At 48.0% G+C, this 22911-nt stretch overlaps 1 protein-coding gene across 1 annotated transcript; it reads left to right on the top strand.

Annotated features, from left to right (window-relative positions):
- The first annotated feature begins 3573 nt into the window (after nt 1-3573).
- STC1 (stanniocalcin 1) lies at nt 3574-13662 on the top strand. Its single transcript, XM_042886739.1, has 4 exons — nt 3574-3723; nt 5840-5982; nt 6739-6950; nt 10368-13662. The coding sequence occupies exons 1-4, from the start codon at nt 3606-3608 to the stop codon at nt 10636-10638; spliced, it is 744 nt and encodes a 247-aa protein (XP_042742673.1). The 5' UTR covers nt 3574-3605; the 3' UTR covers nt 10639-13662.
- Nucleotides 13663-22911: the final 9249 nt, after the last annotated feature.

The raw sequence follows: 22911 nt of genomic DNA, 5'->3' as shown, positions 1-22911 counted from the left end.
GCCACCCAAGAGAAGGAGAACCCAAATGACAGTGACTCAACTGAGTTGATGACCGGAGTCTCGTTGGAGACCCATTGAGTCTCATCACTAAACCATGTCCACTAGTGCCACGTACACACATCTCCTAAATACCTCCGGGGATGGGGACTCCACCACTCCCCTAGGAAGGCCATCCCAATGCTTGATCACCATCTCCATTGGGAAATCCCTCTTAATAATCCAATCTAAACCAGAGGACGCATGCTCAGCGCAGCACGACGCGGCTCCGCAGCCATCCCCTGGAGCACCGTAACCGAGCCGGCTGCCGGCCGAGCCGCGAGGAAAGGGTGGGGTGGCTGTGGACGTGTGTGCCAAAGTGTCGCCGTGCCGTTCGCAGCCGACGTGCGGGGCCGACGCAACCGAGCGTGGATAACTCCGAGGTGCTGCAGTTGCTCACGTCCCTCCGGAGCAGCAGCGAATGCAATGGGACCGGGCTGGGGAGGGGGCTGAAAGGTGGGCAGGCATCGAGTTACACAAAGGCAGCTGAGCACAAAGCGGGGGGGGGGGGGGGGGCGTGGGGGGGGGGATGATTGGCTTTGGGTCCCCCTCTTTTATTCGTCGTCTTTCTCTCTTCCTCCCCTACCTCCCCCCCACCCCCCCCACCCTCCTCCCTGCTGCCTTTGTGTTTCTTTGTGAGGTTGGACAAAAATCATAACACCTTGGGAATAGGCGAAGGGTGGTACAATGGGGAGTAGTGTTTGATTTAATGGGATCTCTTGAATGGGAACGGCACGGAGGGGCTGCTTTGCTCAGGACTAACAGTGCCTTTTTTTTCTTTTCCCCCTTACATGTATCAGGCAGAAAAGAAAGGTTTGCAATAGGAATCCTTCTGCTTTGGGGCAGCATTTATCCAAAGGGGAGAGAAGGAGGAAATCCTTCCAGCAGGTTACACTGAGCCTTTAGAAATGCTGAGTCAGACCCCTGTAATTACAATATTTATTATTATTTTGAGGGGCTTTTTCTCTCCTGATGGCATTTCTCAGATCTGGGCCAGGTATTAATAAGAGGAAGGAAGACTTATAAGGAAAATGTTCTTCCATAATAGATATTCCATAAAAAATACTCCGCATTTAAATATTCCATAATAGATACTCTTCTTGTGTCCCAAAGTCTTCTTGGAGCTCAGAGTGCAAGAGAGAAGCCAATCCCCATTGGCAGAATGTAAGTTTCATGGGGATTTACAATCCTCATTGCCCTCAGTATGCAAAATAACCAATGCAAATGCACTCTGGTATTAAAGAACACAAATAATTTTCTACTACAGCAACTCAGTGTGGGTCCTTCACTCCCAAATTTGTTTTCCAGCTTTCTTAAAGCAGTAGGGAAAGTGCTGCCTTCGTAGGTTGGATATTTGAGCGAGTTTTTCTGCGTATTGTAGAGCTTGTTGCCATTGCATCTCATCTCTTTCTATTGCTATTCATCCTCAGAATGGGTTGATTTGGGAATCTACAGCAGGTACAAACTCTATAGCATGTATAGCCCTAAAGGAGTCAGCCAGCCCTGGAATAACGATAGGAGAAAGAATAGAAAATGTGTTGGAGGTATTATGGGATCTATAGGAACTCTTTCGTAGCTTGGACTCCAATCAGGATGTATACGTGCTTGTATACGTATCTGTTTTGCTTTGCAAACTATTCCAGTTCAGATCAAAACACTGAAAAAAGACCAGAAGGAATGTTCACCTTGGGGGTGAAGGGGTGGAGGAATCGGGCTTTGAATTTGAAATTCAATTTTGTGGAAAATGCAATGCTTCCACTCCAAATAGGACTTAGATAGGGTGGTGATTCATCCCCCATTGAAGTCAATGCCAGAGTTGCTTTTGATTTAATCAGAATCAAACCCCATGGGATTATTCTCACTTGCAAACTGGACTGGTCCTATTAAACAGAGAAACCACAGTGCTTTTGCAGGGCTGGTTTTTGTGTTTTTGTTTTTGGGTGTTTTTTTTTTTTTTCTTTTTCTTTTTTTTCTAATTTAATGAAATTGGCTCAGTGTCACAACGCTGAGCCGAAACCTGAAACCCTTCTGTTTCAGTGCCTTTGGAGCACTCTTGGAACATCTGGCCCAGCTGTTATTTTGACCCCAAGGCAGGAGCACAACCTCGCTCCTGCTCCTATTCCAACTGGAGCTGACACCAACAGTGTCACCAGTGCTCGGAGCCAGAGTGTTCCCCACTGTCACGAGCAGAGCTGTCAAACCCAGGTTTTTCCTTTCTGCTCCTTCCTCGTTGGCTTTTCCATCGAGCCGCTCATAAACCTGGATGCATGAATGAGGCAAAGGGTTTTTGCACCTCTGCTCAAGGCAGGTTTGTCAGCTCCTCCGAGCTGAATGTGACTTCTGTGCACGGATGCGTGTAGCAATCTGTTGGATCTGTGTCACGGCCATTGTAGAGATGAGAGTATTTTGTCTCTTCTCTGATCAGTAATAGCTGGTATCCAAATCCCTTCACTTACTGAAAGTGGACGGAATTTCTGACTTTTTATCTATAAATCTGTCTCCGAGCACCTTCAGGATTTCTTTTCAGCCTGACTGCTGCTCATACCTTCATCCTTTAAATACTCAGAGCCTTAAATTGTCTCTGCTATAGGATAATCAGTTCTGTCGTGTGCTAATCCTCATTATGTGCCCATTAAAACGAAGCCTAACTCAGGCACCAGGCTGCCTCCTCCCGTTATGAAATCAGAAGAACAGACTTGAGCGAGGGGGGAGGAAAACCACCAAACAACCCCCCCAAATCCTTTCTCTTCGAAGCAGGAGCAGCTCTATAGGATCGTGTTGAGGTCTGAGCTGAACGCGCGATTTTATTAACATAATTGTGTGAGATAAGGAGCGCTGAGCACGGGGAGCAGGGTTTGGGGTATTTGCATGTGCCTACGTGAGCCGCGGGGGGTGTGGGGTTGGGGTGAGCACACAGCACTGGGCGATGCCGTTCCCTACACCCATGGACCCGGATCTGCCATGGGGCTGCCCGGAGCCCCCTCCCTCCTTCTTTCCACGGGATCGCTGCGAACAGATGGGAAAATATCTTTCCTTAAAGGGCAGGTGACTTTTTAGGAGTGGGGGAAGATTTCGGGCCGCGCTGTCATTTCCTTGAGCTCAATCCTCCATGGGAAGTGCCCTCCCATCCCCCCCACCCCCCTCTCCCTTTTCCCCTTTCCCACCGATGAACTTTTTGATGCTCGTCGTTTGGCAGGTACTTTTAATGGGCTGGAAAATATTCTTCCTGTGAAGTTGCAGTTTTCGGAGGGCTTTGAATGAGTCCACTCTGCCATTGGCTCTGCCCAACGCCTCGCGATTGGCTCGGCAGCCCGCGGGGGACCGATAAGGGCGGCTATAAAAGCCCTCAGCGCTGCTCCCGGTCCCCCATTGAGCGCAGCCGGAGGGGTCACCACGCATTGCAGGGCAGCGATCCCCCCCCCCCAAGCTCGGGCTCGCTCCTTGCATTCCCATCCAGCTCCACATCTTTGCTCGAGCCGGAGTGGAAGAAAACATACACCAAAAAAAAAAACAAGATAATAAAGAAAAAAAAAGCCAAAAAGCCACACTTAGCGGAAACTTGTCAGAGAATGCTCCTAAAGTCTGGTTTGCTGCTGCTGCTGGTGATCAGTGCGTCCGCGTCCTACGAAGCTGAACAGAATGACTCTGTGAGCCCCAGGAAGCCCAGGGTTGCAGCCCAGAACTCAGGTAACAGCCAGAAGGAGGGCTCTGAGCCTCAGCCCCGATGGGTTCCACTGTTTCAGATGTATCTCCTGCTGATTTTTATTTTTATCTTTTCCTCTATTTTGTTTTTGGCTTTTCTTTTCCTTATAAACTGGTAGGAGCAAGCATTAACGTAAGGGGTTGGTTGAGGATGATGTTGGTGCATAGCTTCGTTCAGAGCTGGGTCAGGAACCGGTGTGTGCTCTGCTTGCAGGATGTAATTCATTCTCTCGCCTCCTCCCCCATCTACTAAATGAGTTCTGTGCACTTTTTCCCCTTCTGCTTGCATGTATCTCTCTCTTCTCCCATCGCAATTCTACTTTAAATCCATAGAACCACAGAATCTCCTGAGTTGGAAGGGACCCTTAAAGGTCATCCGGTCCAACTCCCCTGCAGTGAAATTCTTTGCTTTTTAGGAAGTTGATAAAATCCGTGGAAATTTGGCTGAACCATTGTTCTGCCAAACATCTGTCTGCTCAGAGAGGGGGGGAGATGTGTGACTTTGAAGAATGCAGTAACCTAGAAACTGTCCGCCGCCAGCATTTATTTCCACAAACTGATTGCTATCAGTTAGATGGTACTGTAAAAATACGTTTGTGACATTTAGCAAAGTTGCTTTTACAATAGATTAAAAAAAAAATTGCTGGCAAGTCAGCACTGGAGTCTCTCCACTTTGAGCACTATAGATGCGTAGATAAGTTGGACACATTGTCTTGAACAATGGAAATTAAAAATCTCTCTTCTAAGTATACTGAAAAGATATTATGTCTCTAATTCGGAGCTCATTAACAGATGTCTTATTTTAGATCTGCAAGGCTCTGCAGCATTATACTAGGGTGTTTGCTCAATTTCCTTTTGTATTTGGTTGCTATAGAAACATAGGGTCTCACTATTGCACTGTGCCTAAAACAATAAAAGCTTAATGCATACTAAGTCTGCTGAAAGCAAAGTTATAATTTGAACCTGTGGAAGCATAATTATGGGAATGACTTGTGAGGTTATGAACTGGGAAGAGGATGATCTTACCAAATATTTCTCCCTTCAGGCATGTAAGCAGGAGCAGAGCGTGAGGAGGGGTTAATTGGGCGATTTTTGTTAATTTTATTTTCTCCTAGGTATGAGATACATCTTTAGGCTACAACTTAGTTCTGTGTAAGGTGTTTCCTCTTCCACTAAATGCAAACCCTCACTTTTCCCACACCTAGGATCTCGATGGGAGACTCTGGGTTTGCATTTCTTCCTAAAGAATGTCTGGTAACATGATCTGCGAAAGTAATGAATATGCCTTGCACAGACACATAAGGGGACAGATGTTCAGTTTACCAAAAAAGGTTAATCCCTACTAACTTCGGGGCAATCATGTGGCAATACTGCTGATTCATTGTTAAAATGCATACTATCTGCACTAAAAAAGATGAGATGACATGGATATCCCTCTGCACAGACCGGCTCCTGCCTCACAGATGTTAATTATGCATGGTCATCTCCATTGCCTTAACTTTCTGTGCCCACATGTCGCTTCTCTGTGCAGATCTTCAGCTGCATAACCTTTCTCGGCTACGCTTGTGCGTTGCTGCGTGCCATATTAGCACCAAGCTCCCTGTTCAAGTCCTTTGTAGCACTGAAAATTAACACATCAGGGCATTGGAAGTAGATGATCTTTAAGGTCCCTTCCAACCCAACCAGTCCTATGGCTCTCTGATCAGTGAGGTCTCTTCCAACCCAATCACTGTATGATTCCATTATCACCCTAGGGATGACATTCTCCTTGCTTCTCCCTTGTCCATGGGAGCTCTGAGTAAAGTTTATGGGTGCACACACCATGAGAATTAGGTTAGGATGGACCTCCAAGTCTCCATCTGCCCAAAGGCCAACAGCTCCCACCTCTCTTTTAATCCACAGTAACCCGCTGAATGTTTTGGTAGTTGAAGGCTCTATTCCTCAGTTTGCAGTTCCATGATTTCTGTTGCTTTGCAGAGCCTTTTGCCTCTCTTTGTCCCCTCTCTCCCCATCCCAAGGAACAGTTGCCCAACAGTTGGGCATGACACGGCCCACAGCTCGGTGTTGGTGATGGGCACTAACCTTGTGTTTCTCTCCGCAGCCGAGGTGGTTCGCTGCCTGAACAGTGCCCTCCAGGTGGGCTGTGGGGCTTTTGCCTGCCTGGAGAACTCCACGTGTGACACAGATGGAATGTACGACATCTGCAAGTCCTTCCTCTACAGCGCTGCTAAATTTGACACTCAGGTATGGCACGCCTTCATTTCTCTTTCCTCTGTGCAGGCTTAACCCTTCCTTTCTTGCAGTTCTTCTTGGCCGCTCCTCTGAACCACAGCGTTGGGTTTTGGCCACAGGCGCATCCTTCAGGGCTATTTTCTGCAGTACATTTTCCACATACTGTACTCTATGTGTGAGGACTTGGCAGGGAGCGTTGAGTGGGGCGGAGAGCGAAGTTTCCTCTTCAGGAGGAAATATAAACGTTCTTTGAACAAAGTGAGTCTTCTGACTGTGGGACCTGGCACGGGGCTGGGGTTTGAATTGGAAGTCTCCGGGTCTGGGAATGCACGGCCAGATCAGCCCCTCCTGAGCTGCAGCAGGATGAATAGGAGAATATCACAGCTCTATGGTTCTGCCAAAGGTTCTTTTCCATCATTTCCATCCCCAAGTGTACGTGTTCCCATGCGTCCAGCCCCTGGTGTACAGAGTGGAGGGCAGGATCAGGTCCATCCCTGGTGCTGGTACTCCCAAAGCTGTGGGCTGCTCACACCAATGCTTCCATTGCTTAAAGCTGTTGGGAACAGGAGCTCGCTGTTCTGCCTCCTAACTACGCTGCAATAACAGAGCACTTGTGGTCCAGCTCCCTGCCATGCTTGGTAAGAGGCCTCCAGCAGGTCTGTAATTGCAGGAAGGGTAATTAATAGCAGCCAGCCATAGCAGAGCGTTTGTTATTACATCCCTTTCTATGAAATCTATTGCATTTTAAGGGTTTTCTTCTGTTTGCAGGGAAAAGCTTTTGTGAAAGAAAGCTTGAAATGCATCGCCAATGGAGTCACATCCAAGGTGTTCCTCGCCATCCGGAGGTGCTCCACGTTCCAAAGAATGATCTCCGAAGTGCAGGAGGAGTGCTACAGCAAGCTGGACATGTGTGGCATTGCAAAGCGGAATCCTGAAGCCATCACAGAGGTCGTGCAGCTCCCAAATCAGTTCTCAAACCGGTACGTGGCCAGAATGCAACACAAAATCCAACACGAAAATCCAGTTGGAACTGGATGGTCTTTAAGGTCCCTTCCAACCCATCCCATCCTATGGTTCTGTAATCTTTAAGGTCCCTTCCATTCCATCCCATCCTATGGTTCTGTTATCTTTAAGGTCCCTTCCAACCCATCCCATCCTATGGTTCTGTAATCTTTAAGATCCTTTCCATCCCATCCCATGCTGTGGTTCTATGATCTTTGAGGTCCCTTCCAACCCAACCCTTCATGCGATCCAACTCAAAAATAGTAAGCATAGAGAAGGTCAATTTGATTCCTCACGTTTCTGACTTCTTATGAGCCCTAATGCAGCTCAGCCTCTGTAATGCTGTGCCTTTTCAAATCCTTAATTTTTACCAGCATTCTTCTGATTCTCTTTTTGATAAGTACACTTATAAACACCTCCGGGGGAGAGCTGTAAAATTGACATTGACATACATTGCTTCAATGCCTGGAGCTGGTTTAAATGTTGGTTCTTTTGGTTTGAGTGCAGAAGACTTTTCATTGAATGCAGAAGGCAAACAGACCTTTTCAGTACCAATCTAGTATGATTAATATAGCATCCATCAGATTGAACACATAAGAGCTACTCAACCTATTGCAACTTCATTCTCTTCTTTTTTGGTTTTCTGGTACTTGGCAAATGAGCTTGTTGTCAAATGAAGGTCCAGATATGAAGAATAGGAAGGCTGAAAGGGAACCAGTGAACAGATTCTATAACCTTGTGGCATGAGCCAGTAGAGCATATTCCAGAGATAGTCTGGTGTTCTAATGATCTCTTTTTGGGTTGTTTCACCCCTGTTCCTCCTTGCTAGCAAGGGCTGCCTGCAGGAATGGCCACGTCACGCTGCTCTCTGTGCTTTATCTGAGCACAGACCTGACCTGTCCCCATCTCCAAGGACAAGGGACAGAGAGGCTTCAGGGAGCTGCTGCAGTCTGCGCAGTCACGCTGCAAGGGCAGGGATTTCTTCCTCTAAATCCTGGAACAATCAGTGCTGAGTCTTGTGATTGGGATAAAAGGGATCTTTTTGAGCAGTTTGAGTAAATATGCTCTTAGAATTTGAGTGCAAACAGACCGAACTGCAATATAATGCGTTGGCTAGCTGCTGGAGCTCCTCTGGGGTGGCTGTTTGACTTCATCAAGAAGCATACTAAGCCTTCAGACCTATGTGAGCATAGGTGGGATGATGATATATAGGTGTTTCATCTCTGTCCAGGATGAACTCATCGCTGAAAACTGCATTATAGATATCCAGAAAATCATACATTGGGGAAGGCAATTCCTCCAGCAAGGAGGGAGTTGGTAGGTGACCAAACTCATTGTCCACCAAGCCAGGAGCTCCAGTGTGGCTTTTTCTTCTTTCTTCTCCCAGAGGAATGTGAATTGGGATGTAGAGCAGCAGCATGTTGCACAGTTTGCACCAGGGATAGCAGGGCTGCGGGGCAGTGGGGCAAAGGGGGACATAGGGACAAGAACCATAGAGGGAGCAGCAGTGATGCTGCATGTGGATGGGACGTTCCTCCCATGCCTAACGCAGAGCTGCTCTGTCCCCAGGCAGAGGGAACGCCTCCCCCACCACCGCCAGCCCGCCTCGAAGCCAGAGGATATTATGACATGTTGAGTAACAAAAGCAGCAGGATTTCCCAGCTAATAGTTTACATGAAGGTCTCCTAAAGCATCCTGCTTTCCCAGCCCCTGTCCCAACATAGCGTCAGAATAAGAATGTGCCACTTGGCCTGGGACACCAGGAGGAAGTAGTTAAAGGTCATAGCATCTTCCTGTGATTTAATCTCATGGCATGGGCAGAGGAAAGCCTTGCTGCTTTTGCTCTCAGCCTAGGGAGGCATCAGCAGCCGCCAGGTTGCAGCTCCAGCAGTGGAAAGCTCTCCGATGTGATTGCATGGTGCTGGGCAGTGGGTAGGATCTGTCCTTTGTGCCCTGTATGGTTTGCACAGATGCATTCACCATCATCTGTGCGTGATCCAATGACAGCACTGCCATGCTTCTGCTCCTTTTGTACTTCGAGTGCAGGAGAAATTTAACCTCACCTGACCTCCACTGACAGCTCTAAAGGGCAGAGCTGAACACAAGGAAAGGAGCTTGAATGCAAAGTCCCATTTCCCTCTTCCTTCCCCTCCTCCTCTTGCAGGTTGTTCTCTTCTCTGCTCCCGTGGAAAAATGTCACGGTGACCTTAAAGGCTTAAAATAAGTTCCCCGTTGTCCTTTCAGGCAGAAGTGGCCCAGAACATATGGGACTGCCCCTCTTTTCCCAACTTTCTGCCTGCAAGGGAGATGCATGAGGTGCACGCAGGGCTGCGTGCTGCCATAGTTCCATGCTCCGCTCAGCTCAAGCAGTGCTGGGGAAACAAATCAGCACAATTTCCTGGGTCCCTTCTCCTGCAAAGAACGTGTGCTTGGGGCTGAGTTGGCAGCAGTAGGCAAGCATGCAACAGGGGAAAGCAGAAGGTCCTCGCGTGTGGTTTAATGCACAGTCAGCTCACCGCAAGTGGCAGTTGTATGTCCCAAAGATCTGTCCCCAGGGAGTGCACACATCTGTCGGGCTCTGAGCTGAGCTGCTTCTCCCTCCTCTAGTCCTTCTCTATATGGAAGGGAAGGGAGGAGAAAAGGGGATGGGACCAGAGCTGTTCAGAGGTACTGGGAAGCACAGGGGTGGATTCCTTTGCAGGAAGGGCCATCCTGGCTGTATCTGCCTATTGGAAAGAAGCAATTATTTTTCTTTCTGAAGCTTTAGAAGCTTGAGGTGTTGAGCAGAATTAAACACATGCTTAAGCCAGTTACACCAACTTAGCTTCTCAGGGTGGATGCCCCATCCCTGCAGACAGCCAAGGTCAGGCTGACAGGGCTCTGAGCACTGATGGAGCTGCGGCTGTCCCTGTTCATTGCAGGGGGGTTGGACCAGATGGCCATTAAGGGTCTCTTTCAACTCAAAAGCTTTTATGGTTCTATGGTCTTAACATCTTTTCCAACCTCTCTGACTCTATGAACACATCTTGAACCACTCCAGTGGGGTGCTGGAACAAATCTTCCAGAGAGGTTGTGGATGTTCTGTCCCTGGAGGTGTTTAAGGCCAGGTTGGATGGGGCCTTCAGCAACCTGATCTAGCACTGATCTGGTAGCTGGCAGCCTTGCATGTGGCAGGGGGGTTGAAACTTGATGATCCTTGATGTCCCTTCCAACCCAAGCCATTCTATGATGCTATGATTCCAGCCCCTGTGTTTCTATGAACATATCCTGAACGACTTAAAACTCTGCTTTCCGTAGTCTTGCTGCATGGGCAGTGCTGCTGGCTTGGGATCAGCTCATACCTCATTTCTGTGTTCACGCCATAGGGAGACTGAGTAACGGAGTCTGTCCTGCAGGTATTACAACAAGCTGGTGAGAAGCTTACTGGAGTGCGACGAAGAGACTGTGAGCACCATCAAGGACAGCTTGATGGAGAAGATCGGGCCCAACATGGCGAGCCTCTTCCACCTGCTGCAAACAGACCACTGCGCCCAGGGCCACCCGCGCACGGACTTCGCCAGGAGACGCATCACCGAGCCGCAGAAGCTCAAACTCTACTTCAGGAACCTCCGAGGTGAGGGGTCCAGCCCAGCCCACGCCAAGCGCAGCTCTGCCGAAAGCGCGTAACGCCTCGGCCGCGCGATGGGTGTAAGGGATGCTAAGCACTACCAAAGCTGAAGTCTCTCTTCTAGAAGAGTAATGCACCCAAACCAAGTGTACTGTAGCTAGTTTTAATAACAACTAGGAACTGGTTTTAGATTTAGTCATTGATATTTTCTATTCCTCTCCAACCAACTTTTGCATGGGTCTGTGTTCAGTGTCTCAGCTTTCCCGCCGTCAAAATGTCTCCGTCCCTCTTTTCTTCCCCACAAAAAGTGATCCCAAACGATCCTAGTCTCAAGTAGAACCGTGCAGCAGTCAGGCCTTCAGACACCAAACCCTAAAGTACTGTAGCACTAACACCATTGAGGTCTGAAGATTTGGCACCCAGGAGAATCGCCGATTCTCGCTCGTAGCAAGCTGGTAGGCGACGATAGATGCACTAACAACTATTGCACATCCTAATGATGTCAGTGGAATTCGTGTTATGAATCTGTGCTGGCCATGGACGAATATGAATGTCATATTCCTGGTCTCTTAGCGTCATGCAGTCCCTAATTCTTCCAACACAGCTCCTTTAACCCGTTGGTTTACGAACCCGTTGGTTGGTTTACCAAACTCACTAGCTGTGGGTGATTCTCATCACCATGACCTGGCACCACAGTGCAAAATGAGCCCAAACGACCCCCCCTCCCCCGACACACAGAAAATCAGGAAAGGAACATTTTGTACTACGGAAATGATTAAAAGCGGTGCCAGTCTATGGTTAAAGCTAGTCAGAAGGTTACATAATATTGCATTGTATTTAAAAGCTAACATCTATGTACTGTATTTAACTGTCTAAAGCTTTAAGAGAAGTTAACAAAAACAAACCCTGTCTTAAGACAAGAGTATTAAAGGTCTTGCTCTAACTGTGGTATAAATAGTTTTAAAATCTGTCATGTACTGTACATAAATTCCATGAGAGTCTGCTTGACAGGAGCAGAATATAATAACTTTATTGCATAAACCTAGTTTTGTAAGTTAGCTATTCTTTTTTTTTCTTGGAAATAGTATCTCTGTCATATTCGAGAGCTCACCTTCTACTCTGTGGCCTTTTTATAACAGAAGAGAGAAAACGTTTGGCCAGAAACAAACCTCTCTTCATAGCTGAAATGGGGAAGAGAAAAGCAAAAGGAGCTCAGAGTGGCCATAGCTGTACCCAAGGCTGCTGGAGAGCTGCTGGGGGGAACGCCAGGCAGTTCTTTGGGATCCCAAAGGCAAAACTTCCCATAGAAAGGCCATTTCTGGGGAAAGGCAGGAAAAGAAATCTTGAGAAAAAAGTATCGTAAGCTCCTGCAGCAAAGCAAGGCGCATGCATGAAGCTCTCAGACCTGCCTTTCCTCCCACCCGTCTCTCCCGCAGCCTCCGCCAACAGGACCAGGGCCGGTCCCACGGCCGCGGATGGGGGCCTTCCCCCGACGCCGCTCTCTGCACAGTAGCCCTTTGTGGCACGCGATCGGCACGGCCAGCTCCAAAATCTGTCCCGCTGGAGCCTGTCTGCGGCGTGGATGACTCTTGCTCAACTAGTTAGAGAGCTAATAAAGGAGGTATCTGTTTTTTTTCTTTTCGAAATCTAAAGCAATATAACTCTTTTTTTTTCTCTTTTCCTCTTTTTTTCTTTCTTTCCTTTTTTTTTTTTTTTAACCACAAAGCCTTTAAACAATAACTTGCTGCTAATATATTGAAACCAGATGCAGTGGCAGCATTTCTCATACTGCTGTCTTCATTAAATGTAGCCCAAAAGTGCTGTCGTGAAATTGTAAGCAGCAAAAAATGTTGCTGACGGTAGAGGGTTGGGGTTTTCGTTTTGTTTTGTTTTTGAGTACTCAGAATCGTGCAGTCCAGGACAAACAAGATGCAATATTGCTCGTTCTTAAAGTCAGGTGTATATAGAGTCCGACACCATAAAGTTTTGCAAGGTGAAAACCAAAGTCCCTTTGAACACCGTGACCCTAAAAGTTTGGCTCTTGCTGAAGATCTAGCCCTGGGGCTGTGCGCTGTGCAGCGTTACACCACAACTGGGAGATCTGCTGGGGTTGTGCATTGAGTGCGTGTATTTGGGGGGGGGGCAGTGGCTCCAAAAAGATGTCACTTGGTTGGAGTGTCCCAGCAGGATGGCTCTGGGCAATAGAAAGCAGCTCCCAGCTGACTTCCCCATGGGCTGATGCCAGTAGAGCTCAATGAGCTCGTCTAGATGCTCTGGTGGCAATTGGTTTCTCTGCTGTGAGGAAGTGTGCAGCACTTCTATGAAAACCCAAAGCTTTACGAAGTTGATTTAAGGTTGGGAGCCCAAATCCAATCTTTTTGGGTTCTCCTCACTTTTCTTTTTTTTTTCAATGGGAACCTAAGGCTTGTTTGGCTTTGTCACGAGGTCGCGGGCATGGGTTGGTGGTTGGACCAGATGCTCTTAGTGGTCTTCCAACATCAATGATTCAGTGAGGAAGCTGCAAGCACAGAAAAAATCCAAAGACTTGGGGTTCACCTTGCCAAACTTTCAGCCTAAGCTGGTCACTTAAACTCTCCCTTATCAGCAGAGGGGGACATGGTGGCACTTCCCATCGACTGGGAACGGTGCCCCATGGGTATGGTCTGAATTAGGTGAGAGAAATCCCCCTGGAGATGGGGAATGATTCTCAACAGTAAGTCCAGCTATTTCACACTTTATTTAATCTCTGATGCTTTATTTTTTTAATCTTGCGTTCACTGCAGAAATGATTTCTCTCGGAGGCGGGGAGGGGCTTATCTAGAAATGTTTGCATGATTCTCATTGTGATTTGTTTGCACTTTAGATGTTTTGTGCCATTATAAATTTGCATTATGTATTTATAATTTAAAGATACTTAGAAGGGGGAGAGAGTTTTGGTTTTTTGTTTTTGTTTTTTTTTGCTGAGTACTGGAATAAACAGTGAGCATATCTGGTATATGTCATTATTTATTGTTTAAATTACATTTTTAAAGCTCAGTGTGTTCATATAAAGGTTATTTGAAACATATCATAGTAATGAGAAAGATGCAAGTTATTTTCTTTGCTTATTTTTATAATTGAAGATGCATAACATAATGAGGCCTATGTTGGATTTTCTTCTGCAATGAAATAAAATGTCAAATTTAAGGAGTTTTTCTGTGTCTGGCTCTTTCCTTGAACCTCACTGTGATCATGGTCATGCCCAACAAGCACACCATTGCACCTGGCTGTCCAAGTGCCTTTTGGTTGTCTCACTAAGAGGGCATGGAGATTGGGTGTCACCATCTTAGGGACATGATTTAGTGGACGTGGTGGTGGGGGTTGATGGTTGGACTTGATCACAGAGTTCATTTCAACCTGAACGACTTATGAGTGGGCATGGCGGTGATGGGTCAGCGGTTGGACTTGATGATCATAGAGGTCTTTTCCAACCTTAATGATTCTGTCTGACATTTTGGTTTAAGTAGTAATCCCCCAAAGCACTTTCTGAATACGTGCACCTACTGAGTAATGAGCCCACCCACTCCATTTTCTAGGAGCCAAAGCAACAAAGGAAGCAGCATTCAATTTGAACTGACCAAAAAAAATTGCAGATAAACAGTGAATTATACGTTTCCAAAAAGAAAGCTCCCATTTCTGCTCTTGCAAGAGTAGAGCTTTGGGAATACTACAGATGCTACACTTAAAAGCTGAGTTTCACAGCTATTTTGCAATTAGTAACCATTATAAATGATTTCTGTCCAATACTGAGTACTATTCCTATGCAGTGTTCGTAGATTTCAGCCCGTATGGCTTTCTCATTCACAAACCACACCTGTAAAATGAAATTGTTCCTAGAGAATTGAGGTTTTACAGGGACAGAGCACCTCACCTGAATGGATGGAGTCACCCTACCCAATAAATTCTGCTTGGAAGTCTCTTTTATTGCAATAATTGCCCCCCACAGCAGGAAGACTTCAAGCAGGCAATGAGGGCACGAAGTCATCAGTGCTGAACTCCAGCCCCAAATGGAAGAGGTGAGTTACACATGAGCTCTCCAGCACAATGCTCTGTTCTCCACAAGAGATTGCAGCACTGTAACACCGATTTTCCTTTCCTCAATTTGAGGTTGACTTCTTGGTGGGACTACGTATCCTATAGGTAAAAAATGTCTACAGTTCATTCACACAGTGTATAGAGCAGGCAGCACGAGTCAAGTGAAGTTCTTCCAAAGAATAAAGGAGATAAGCTTTTTGACGTTTTATAATTATTATTACTGTTATTATCATCATTATTACCATTGAAAATTTCATTTCATGGGACATTTCTACCTTGTTATCCCCAACTGCAGCAATATTTCTGAAATGCAGCTGTTTCTCACCAGTTACTCAGAAAAAACAACAACAACAACAACAAAACCTAAAAAGATGTGTTTTGACCAGTGCTAATGACGAGAGCTTTGATTTTTAAGAGCTGCCAGCAACAGGGGTCTGATCCAAGTCATCACCGTGGTGGAAATTCTGCACAGAAATGGATCCTAGGAGAGGAAATCTCAGCGCGGCGATGGCGAGCGTAGCGCATGGAAGTCCTGCTGTCACCTTCGCATGGAACAAACTGCCCAGGAGTTAATTTGATTTGGCCCAGGCCCAAGGTACATGATTGACTGATGTTCTTGTCTTGTCCCTTTTTCTTTTTTCGCTGTTGTTTTTTAAGTTTCGTTACAAAACAAGGGGAAAATCATTTCAGATTTTCCTGGCCCTCACCCTTCCTGCTTTGCTGTTCTGAGAAAGGGGAGAGAAAGAAAGACTGGGAGCAGAGGAGAAGGAGTGTGATCTTTGGCACTTGGAGTGACACCGTATGAAGCGGCTGGGAGTGAAATTTGGGAACTTCCTGCCTCCTGCGAGCTTAGAAAAATAAAGAGCAGAAAAAAAAAAAGAAGAAAAAAAAAAAACACCCTTCCACAATATAATAAAGGACATTGTCTTTGCCATCGTGATTCAGCCGGTACGACTGGGAATATGAAAGAAGTGGGATGCTAAAAATATAACCAAAGTTCAAACGAACTGAGCTGCACTGGTTGTTCCCATCGTGCAAGGTTAGATGAAGAAGGAAAAGGCAGAAAAAAGCAAATGGATGCAGGCTTTGCAGGTTAAACGTAGGGAACTCACCGCTGAGCTATAGAAACCCAACTGATATTTTAATGTATTTCAGTGCCAGAGTCTTGGGGACGGGTTTGGGGGATTACATCCCCTTGGGATCCCACATGTGGTTGAGGGAGGGACACACAGCACTTCTAACTCATGGATGGAAATATCCAGCAGGATAAGCTGTTCACAGAAATTACTTTACTTCAGTATATCAGCATTTTCCACCAAGATGCCTCTTCCTCACCGTGCTGACAGCCCACAGATTTCTGTTTTCCAATGCTGGCATCTCCCTTGAAAACACTGCCTTTGCCATGAGGGATAATGTTGGTGTGAACCCCTTTTATCTCCACGATTCAGAGGGATCCGTGCTGCAAGTTCAAGAACCTGAGGCAGAAAATACCTGAGATAGGCACAGGCTGTATTCCAGCCCACAGCTGGAAAAACTCGTAAAACCAGAATGAGCTCATGGGGGAGATGTAATTATTTTCACACAGATGGGAATTTTTTTCTCATTTCACTCCCCTTTGGCTCTCATTTTTTTGGCAGATTGAGATGCCAGTGTAGCCCGGGGGAGGAGCCAGGCCATGGGGACACCTCTATGGGATGGATGCTGCAGCTCAGGGCACAAAGGCAGCTGTTCACAATGGTGATTTAAAAGCAAAACCCCATTTTATGGAAGACAGGAGAAAAATCCTGTTGGTTCCTACGAGTTTCCTTCAGGGCTTTGTTTCATCTCAAGGCTTGGAGCTTAATTGTTTTTGCTACAGAACAAAATCATTGCTCCTCTCCGGATGCGATGCTTGGCCCAGGGCTCCATGGAGCCATCAGCCCAACACCATTTTCCTCTCTGCTGGGGAACTTAAGCAGTCCAAATGACTATTTATTCTTATTTCTGGGCTCATAATAAAACCTGGTATGATTAAGTTTATATATATATATATATATTATTTTTTTTTCAAAATATGGCAGTGTTTGCTTAAAGCTCCACATGTGCTCCTCAGCCTCACTTATGTTCTCTGGCTATGACTTTGATGAGAATGTGGCATCTGTGGGCTTTGAGTTCATATTTGTGGCAAATCAGGTTTTGTGGCTAATGACCTATGTGAGGTCCTCCGTATCCTTTCCTATATATAGGAATTATCCCTATATACCTAGTATACATCTCTACAGCCACAGGGTAGAGCATGGCCTTGCATCGAAGCACCCCAAAATAACTATTTTAAAAGATCAATTATTGGGCAAAAAGAGAGGAGTTGAGCTGTTTTATGGAGTTTATCCCCCCTCCCATGCCCTCACTCACTGCTCCCATGCCAAGGTCCATACTTGAGGTTGACCCCATGCACCTGCCCACCAACCTCTACCGCAGACCAAAAATGCCACGATTTCAGCTCAGATTTGTCACATTCTCTTTGCTTTCACACAGAAAACCCCTTCCTTCCCCCTTCAGCCCGCCGTATCCTGCCATGAAGCTGTGGATCTTTCCTGTCCAAGGGGGGAAATCTTTCCTTCCTTTGAGCAGAGGCACTGTTCTCAGGAAGAGGGACCGATGACGAGCGCTGGTTCTTTGCTCAGCATTGCGAATCCCTATGGGAAAATGTGAGACCATGTAGGTGGAGCTGCCATCGGTGAGTCAGGAGCATCCCGACGACGCACGAGCCCTTTCCTCTTCGTCACTGGGGCCAGGCACACTTGCAGCCCCTCTGATTGACAGAGAGCAGAAATTGTATCATGGCATCAGAGGAAAAAGCTGAGGGCAGACCCACCCCTGAGGATGCACAGCTTGCAGCTGGATTCCCAGGTCAAGGAGCAAACTTCCCTTAAGGATGGGGAGTGGTACGGGCTGGCTGAAAAAATGAGATTACCAGAAGGACAATGTTGGTTTTTTTCTTTGGCGTGGAAAGGTGTCCTGCTCTGCTCCCAGCATTGTGCAGCCAGATTCTGTCTTGGGAGCCTGAATCTTGCACCATCGTTAAGCATTAATGAGGGTCAAATACAAGAGACCTTTTGCTCAGAGACCATCGGTGCTTTGGTTAAGGGCAGCACCCAGAGGAATTTTCCATAAATGCATTGGATTTTTCCCACTGTCCCCCTTGATAAAAGCAAATTCTCAGCCTACAGGTATCCAGCAAGACTAAAAGAGCAAACCCCCATTGGACAAAGCCAACTGCAACGATCACCCCGGTCCTATTTGCTCACAATGGCATTGCCAAAGGCCAGCATCTCCCAGATATCACTGCCAAGCACTATCATGCCATGGAAATGCTGCGTGTGTTGGCACCTGGCTCATCTTTAAGGTCTTCCATTGAAATGTTTCATCTGCCACGAGCATAGCAAATAGCTCTCAAATTGCTGGAAAATTGCATTGTTTGCCATCTAGAGAGAAAAAAAACATCTTTCTTGTATCTTGTATTTCCAGCAGGTATTGGAGGCAAAGCTGGGACCTGGCGTGACGTGCCTGAGCTTTTCCAGCATCCCTGATGGGCACGATACGAAGGGATGAATAATGCCACGGTTTTCTAAATTAACATGCACCCCTGGATGTGCTTGGCTGCTTGTCGTACAGTTTGTGGATGCTGTTTTAACACGGTAATGAGCTCTTCCCATGCTGAGAAGCCATCGGACAGAGGAATGTCCATGAGCTGTGCAAGTCAGCGCTAGGAGATGTGGGACAGCTTCTGGCCACCTCCTGCACTGCAGATCCCAGCCCAGGGATCTGAGCTCCCTGAATCCCCACATTTGCCCTTGGGATGAAGGTAACCAAGCCAAGGATGGGTGTCGTTTAAGGAACTGCAGGGAAGAAAAAAGGGTGACGGGTGATGGGCGCTGGGCAGTGGGGGATGGTTGTTGGGTGATGGGCTCAGCCTCTGCTCTATGCTTGCAAAGCATTTCAGACCTCCAGATCTGCTGAAATTTGGTGTTAAGGCAATTACTGATGAGATCTCAGAAGCCTGGGATTTGAGCATTGCTCTGTTGGCTCGGTGCATCTCCCTGCCAAAAACCCACCCTGGGAAAGGGGAGGAAGTTGTGGCAACCATAGCTCACCTTTGCTCCCAGGGGTTCCTTGTGCAAGCAGGGGGCTGATTTCTCCAAACCCACCCCAAAAACCATGGTTTTCTTTGCTTCTCCTCCCTCTGCTGTGTGTTCAGCTGCACCTCCAGCCCCCATTAATGCTGGCAGAGCTCTAAAGATAGATCCGAGCAGAGATTATCGGCCCAAGAGGTATTAATAGGAGGCAGCTGCTCTTTAAAGAGGCTTTTAAATAATGTAAAGAAACTTTTGGTCATATTTTTAAAAGTCTTTTAAGTGAGCTGAGCCCTCAGAAGTTTGCCCAGTGGGCTTTTTTTGGGGGGGTGATGGGGAAATCTGTGGGACATTGAAAGATCCATCCCGTAACCTGGCCCCACTGCTTTCCCCAAGCCACAAAAATGGGAAAAGCAAAACTAAACGCAGTGAAACTGCTGTGGGAAGCATCAGTCTAAAGGACCTGCAGCATCCCTGGCCCTCTGCTTCCAGAGGTTCCAGATGCAGGAGCTTCCAACGTGCACAGTCCACACGCTTGTGCTCGTAAGGAGAATCTTCCTTTTGGCAGCCTTTGTGCTGCAGAGATGAAGGAGGCACTGCTGCTGGTGGAGCTGTTAATCACCATGAGAACAATTAAAAAGGGATCACAAAGAAGATGCCAGGAGGGAGAGAGCACCGCACAGCTGCTTTGCAGGGATTCACCCATTCCCAGCGCCGGAGGAAGTTGCTCACAGCCACTTTGTGTGCTTTAAGGGTGGGTAGGGCGACAGAGAGGAAATCTCTGACATGTAGTAGCTGATAATGCATGATGCATTTCCCCCTGCCCTGTGAGTTACACGAAGCAGAGTTTCACTTCAATGCTGTCATTCCTGGAGGCTCCGTGGATGACATCAGAGAGAGAATTAAGCAATTCTCCTTCGCTCAGCTGCTTTTTGGCTCAGCACCCAAATGCTCTCTTCTGGATTTAAATAAATATCTCCGGTTACCAAAAGAAGAAAAAATAAAACAAAACGTCCTGCAAACCAAACACATGTGATGAACCCCTCGTTGTCCCAATGCAGAGAGCAAACCCCAGTGACAAACACTTGTGCAACACTCAGTGTTTGCCAACCACAGCACTGGGAGCAATGGGAGCGCAAGGGGACAACTGGGGTAAATCTGTACCACAGGTTCATAAGTGAGGATGCAGAGGTTTTGTTCTCAAGGAGATACAATTGAAAGGCTTTGTATCATGGATAAGTCATGGATGGAGATCATCCCAGCATCCCAGCTGAATTCCAGCAAGCTGTGGGGACACGCACATTTTTTCCCCAATTTTTCCAACTTTCCCCATCTTCTCCCATATCCTCCCATTGTTTCCCCCTTTCCTCCCTTTTTCTCCCCATTTCCCTCATTTTTCCCCATTTTTCCTCATTTTTTCCCACTTTCCTCATCTTCTCCCATTTCCCCCCATCTCCTCCCATTTTTTCCTATCGTTTCCCCATTTTCCCTATTTTTCCCCATTTCTTCCCTTTCTTTTTCCCATTTTCCCTATTTGTCCCATTTTTTTTACCCCTTTTTCCCCCATTTTTTCCCCCCTTTGCATCAGGCTCTCCCCCAGCTGCCTCACTCGCTTCACCACAGCTCTTGTGCCATCTGCCGACTGAAGGCCGCCTGCAACAAGCAGCAGCGCTCGCACCCAGCACTGCCTCCTGCAGCTCCCATCCCTCCTTCCCTCCTTGCACTGCATTGCATTGCACTGCAAGCGTCCTCGGGAACGGGGTTTAATCACAGCAAAAGCAAAGATGAGAAAGCTCTGCTCTCTGCTCATCTCCCAAGCATTGAAAATATCATTTTTAGAGAGGGGAATTTGAACTCTTCCCATCCAGCAGCACACCGAATTATTCATGCTAACACCAAAACCTCCCATTTAAATAGAACTCGCTGCTCTCCATCAGCAAGCAGTGCTTGTGCAGTGCTCAGTGATTCCCAAACCCCACAGCCTCATTTCTTATGGGGAAAGGAGCACCGGAGGTGGGGGGGGGAGGGGAGGGGGGGGGGGGGGATTTTTGGTCCCTTCTCCCTTCGCTGCTCAGCGTCGAGCTCTCGCAGGGCTGGAGCTGCATCTCTCCAGCGGCCAAGCAGAGGGCACTGCTGCCCAAAAGTTCGGGCAACGCCGCTCCTCGGCTCTGGGATCTCATCCGTCTGCGTAATCGCGCTGATTTCAACAGGTTCCCCCCCTCCTTCCCCCTCCCCCCCCCCAAAATCCGGAAGGAATAGATAAAGGGTGGTGATGAGAAGCAGCCCCGCAGCCGCTGAGTGATGGCACCGTGGAGCAGCAGAGAAGCTCTGGTTTGGCTCAGCAACTTGGCTAAAATTGGGGGTTGGGGAGAGATAAATAGAGGGCATTCAGCCCTGCACCCCTCCTGCCCACATTTCACCACCCGGCGCTGCCCAGCTGTGGTTTCAGCCCACTGAAAGCCTTCTGCAGTTTCATCCCCACGTTGCTCTAAGCGCAGACCCTCCTGCCTCATTCCAGAGCCTCAGACGCTCCGGCAGCACAACAGCACCTCGATGAGCCCGATGATAACACCAGAAAGCAGAAACCACATGAGCAACCTCCACAGGAACCCGGTTCAGATGAGCCAGGAGGATCCTCTTCCTGCTTTCACTTAATCTAGTTAAAGCAACAGGCAATATCAATATCCCTGAGTGGATGCAATAAAATTCAGCATGGAATGGGATGAGGAACAGGGACCCTGCTGTTTTCCTTTCTTCTCCCCCAGGCCAGCAGCCCTGAGAGCACATCCAGCCAAGTGCCATCAATCTCTGCTGGGTGCCTTCGCTGGGGGCGGATAAAGGCTCTCACCCCAATTCCTTCCTGCTCGTCTCGCTCTCAGCCAAGCATTTTACCTTGGCGCCGGCTGCCTCCTGCCATCAACAAGGCAAGGTGTAATGTTACTGCCTGTTTGCTCTGCCTGGTGGTGTTCTTTGGGTCCCATTTCGACGTGGCAATGAGCGCAGCGGGGCTGAGGTTCCTTGGGTTAAAGGGGATGGGGCAGCAGCAAACTTGGCCATGGGGTACCATGAGTAGGACAATCCAGGGATGCCCCCAGCCAGAGGAGGTTCAGTTGGTTTAAATGATTTAGAGTGCTTGTAGGCATGGGTCGATGGTTAGACTGGATGATCTTAGTGGTCTTTCTAACCTTAATGATTCTGTGATTCTCTGGAATGGACTGCAACATTTGGGATGCAGGGAAACAAAAAGGAGGGAGAAGCATTTCCAGGTATTTCCCGGTGTTTATCACTATCAAATCCTCACAAGAAGGCAAGCCCAATAGTTCCAGTCCAAGCCTTTCCATTGCACTGAGAAATAGAGCAGTGGTGGGGCTGTCCCACAGTGATGGATGCATGCCAAGCTCTGAATGAGGGATGGAACAAACCCCTGTGTTACACAGGGCTGAGGACGAACCTGCAGCACCTCTCTCTCCCCAGCCCACCGCATTTATTTTCCCTCCTATTCCAGCCCTGCACTGGGACTGCTCTTTGTCCAGCCCCTCCAAACAGTCGGGTTTGGGTGTGGGAGATACCGGCCCAGCCCAGCCACCCTCTCTGTCAGGGCTATCAGCAAACACCAGCCCCAGGAATTTTAATTGAAAGAGTCGGACGCCCAGATAAGGCCCAGCATCACCCCGTTGCCACACGGGGCAGGGTTTGGCCTCGCTCCCCACACTGGGGCTGCTCGTGTTGGACCCATGGCTGGGCTGCCAGCCCAGTCCCGTCGGGGCAGCACTGGAATGGACTGGGAGGCACTGGGGCTGTGCATGGGAATTCGGCAGCGGTTGAGGCTCACACAGCATCCCCCTCCCTTCACCACCAGCAGGATCGAGGTGGTCTGCGCCCCGCCGCCTTATCAGCCCTTATCTCCCCGAGCCACTCGCTAATGTGACCTTAATGGAGCTCAAATCGCCTCGATTTGTTTTATTGCAGCTCTGCCTCCTTCTCGCTTCCCCTTGTTTTGGAAATACAGAGGGGAAGGGGGCCAGCTCCTTCCCACCCAGCTGAGTGGGGAGTGTAAAAAGGGGCTATAGGAGGGCCCAGCTTAGGGTAAATCATCCTGACCCCCCCCCCCCCCGGGGGGGGGGGGGGGGGGGGGGGGGGGGGGGG

This window comes from Lagopus leucura, unplaced genomic scaffold (assembly GCF_019238085.1).
Source record: "Lagopus leucura isolate 7727_CA_CO unplaced genomic scaffold, USGS_WTPT01 Super-Scaffold_100062, whole genome shotgun sequence".
Taxonomy (NCBI): Eukaryota; Metazoa; Chordata; class Aves; order Galliformes; family Phasianidae; genus Lagopus; species Lagopus leucura.
Note: the sequence above shows the minus strand (reverse complement) of the source record. Positions and strands in the feature narration are given on the sequence as shown.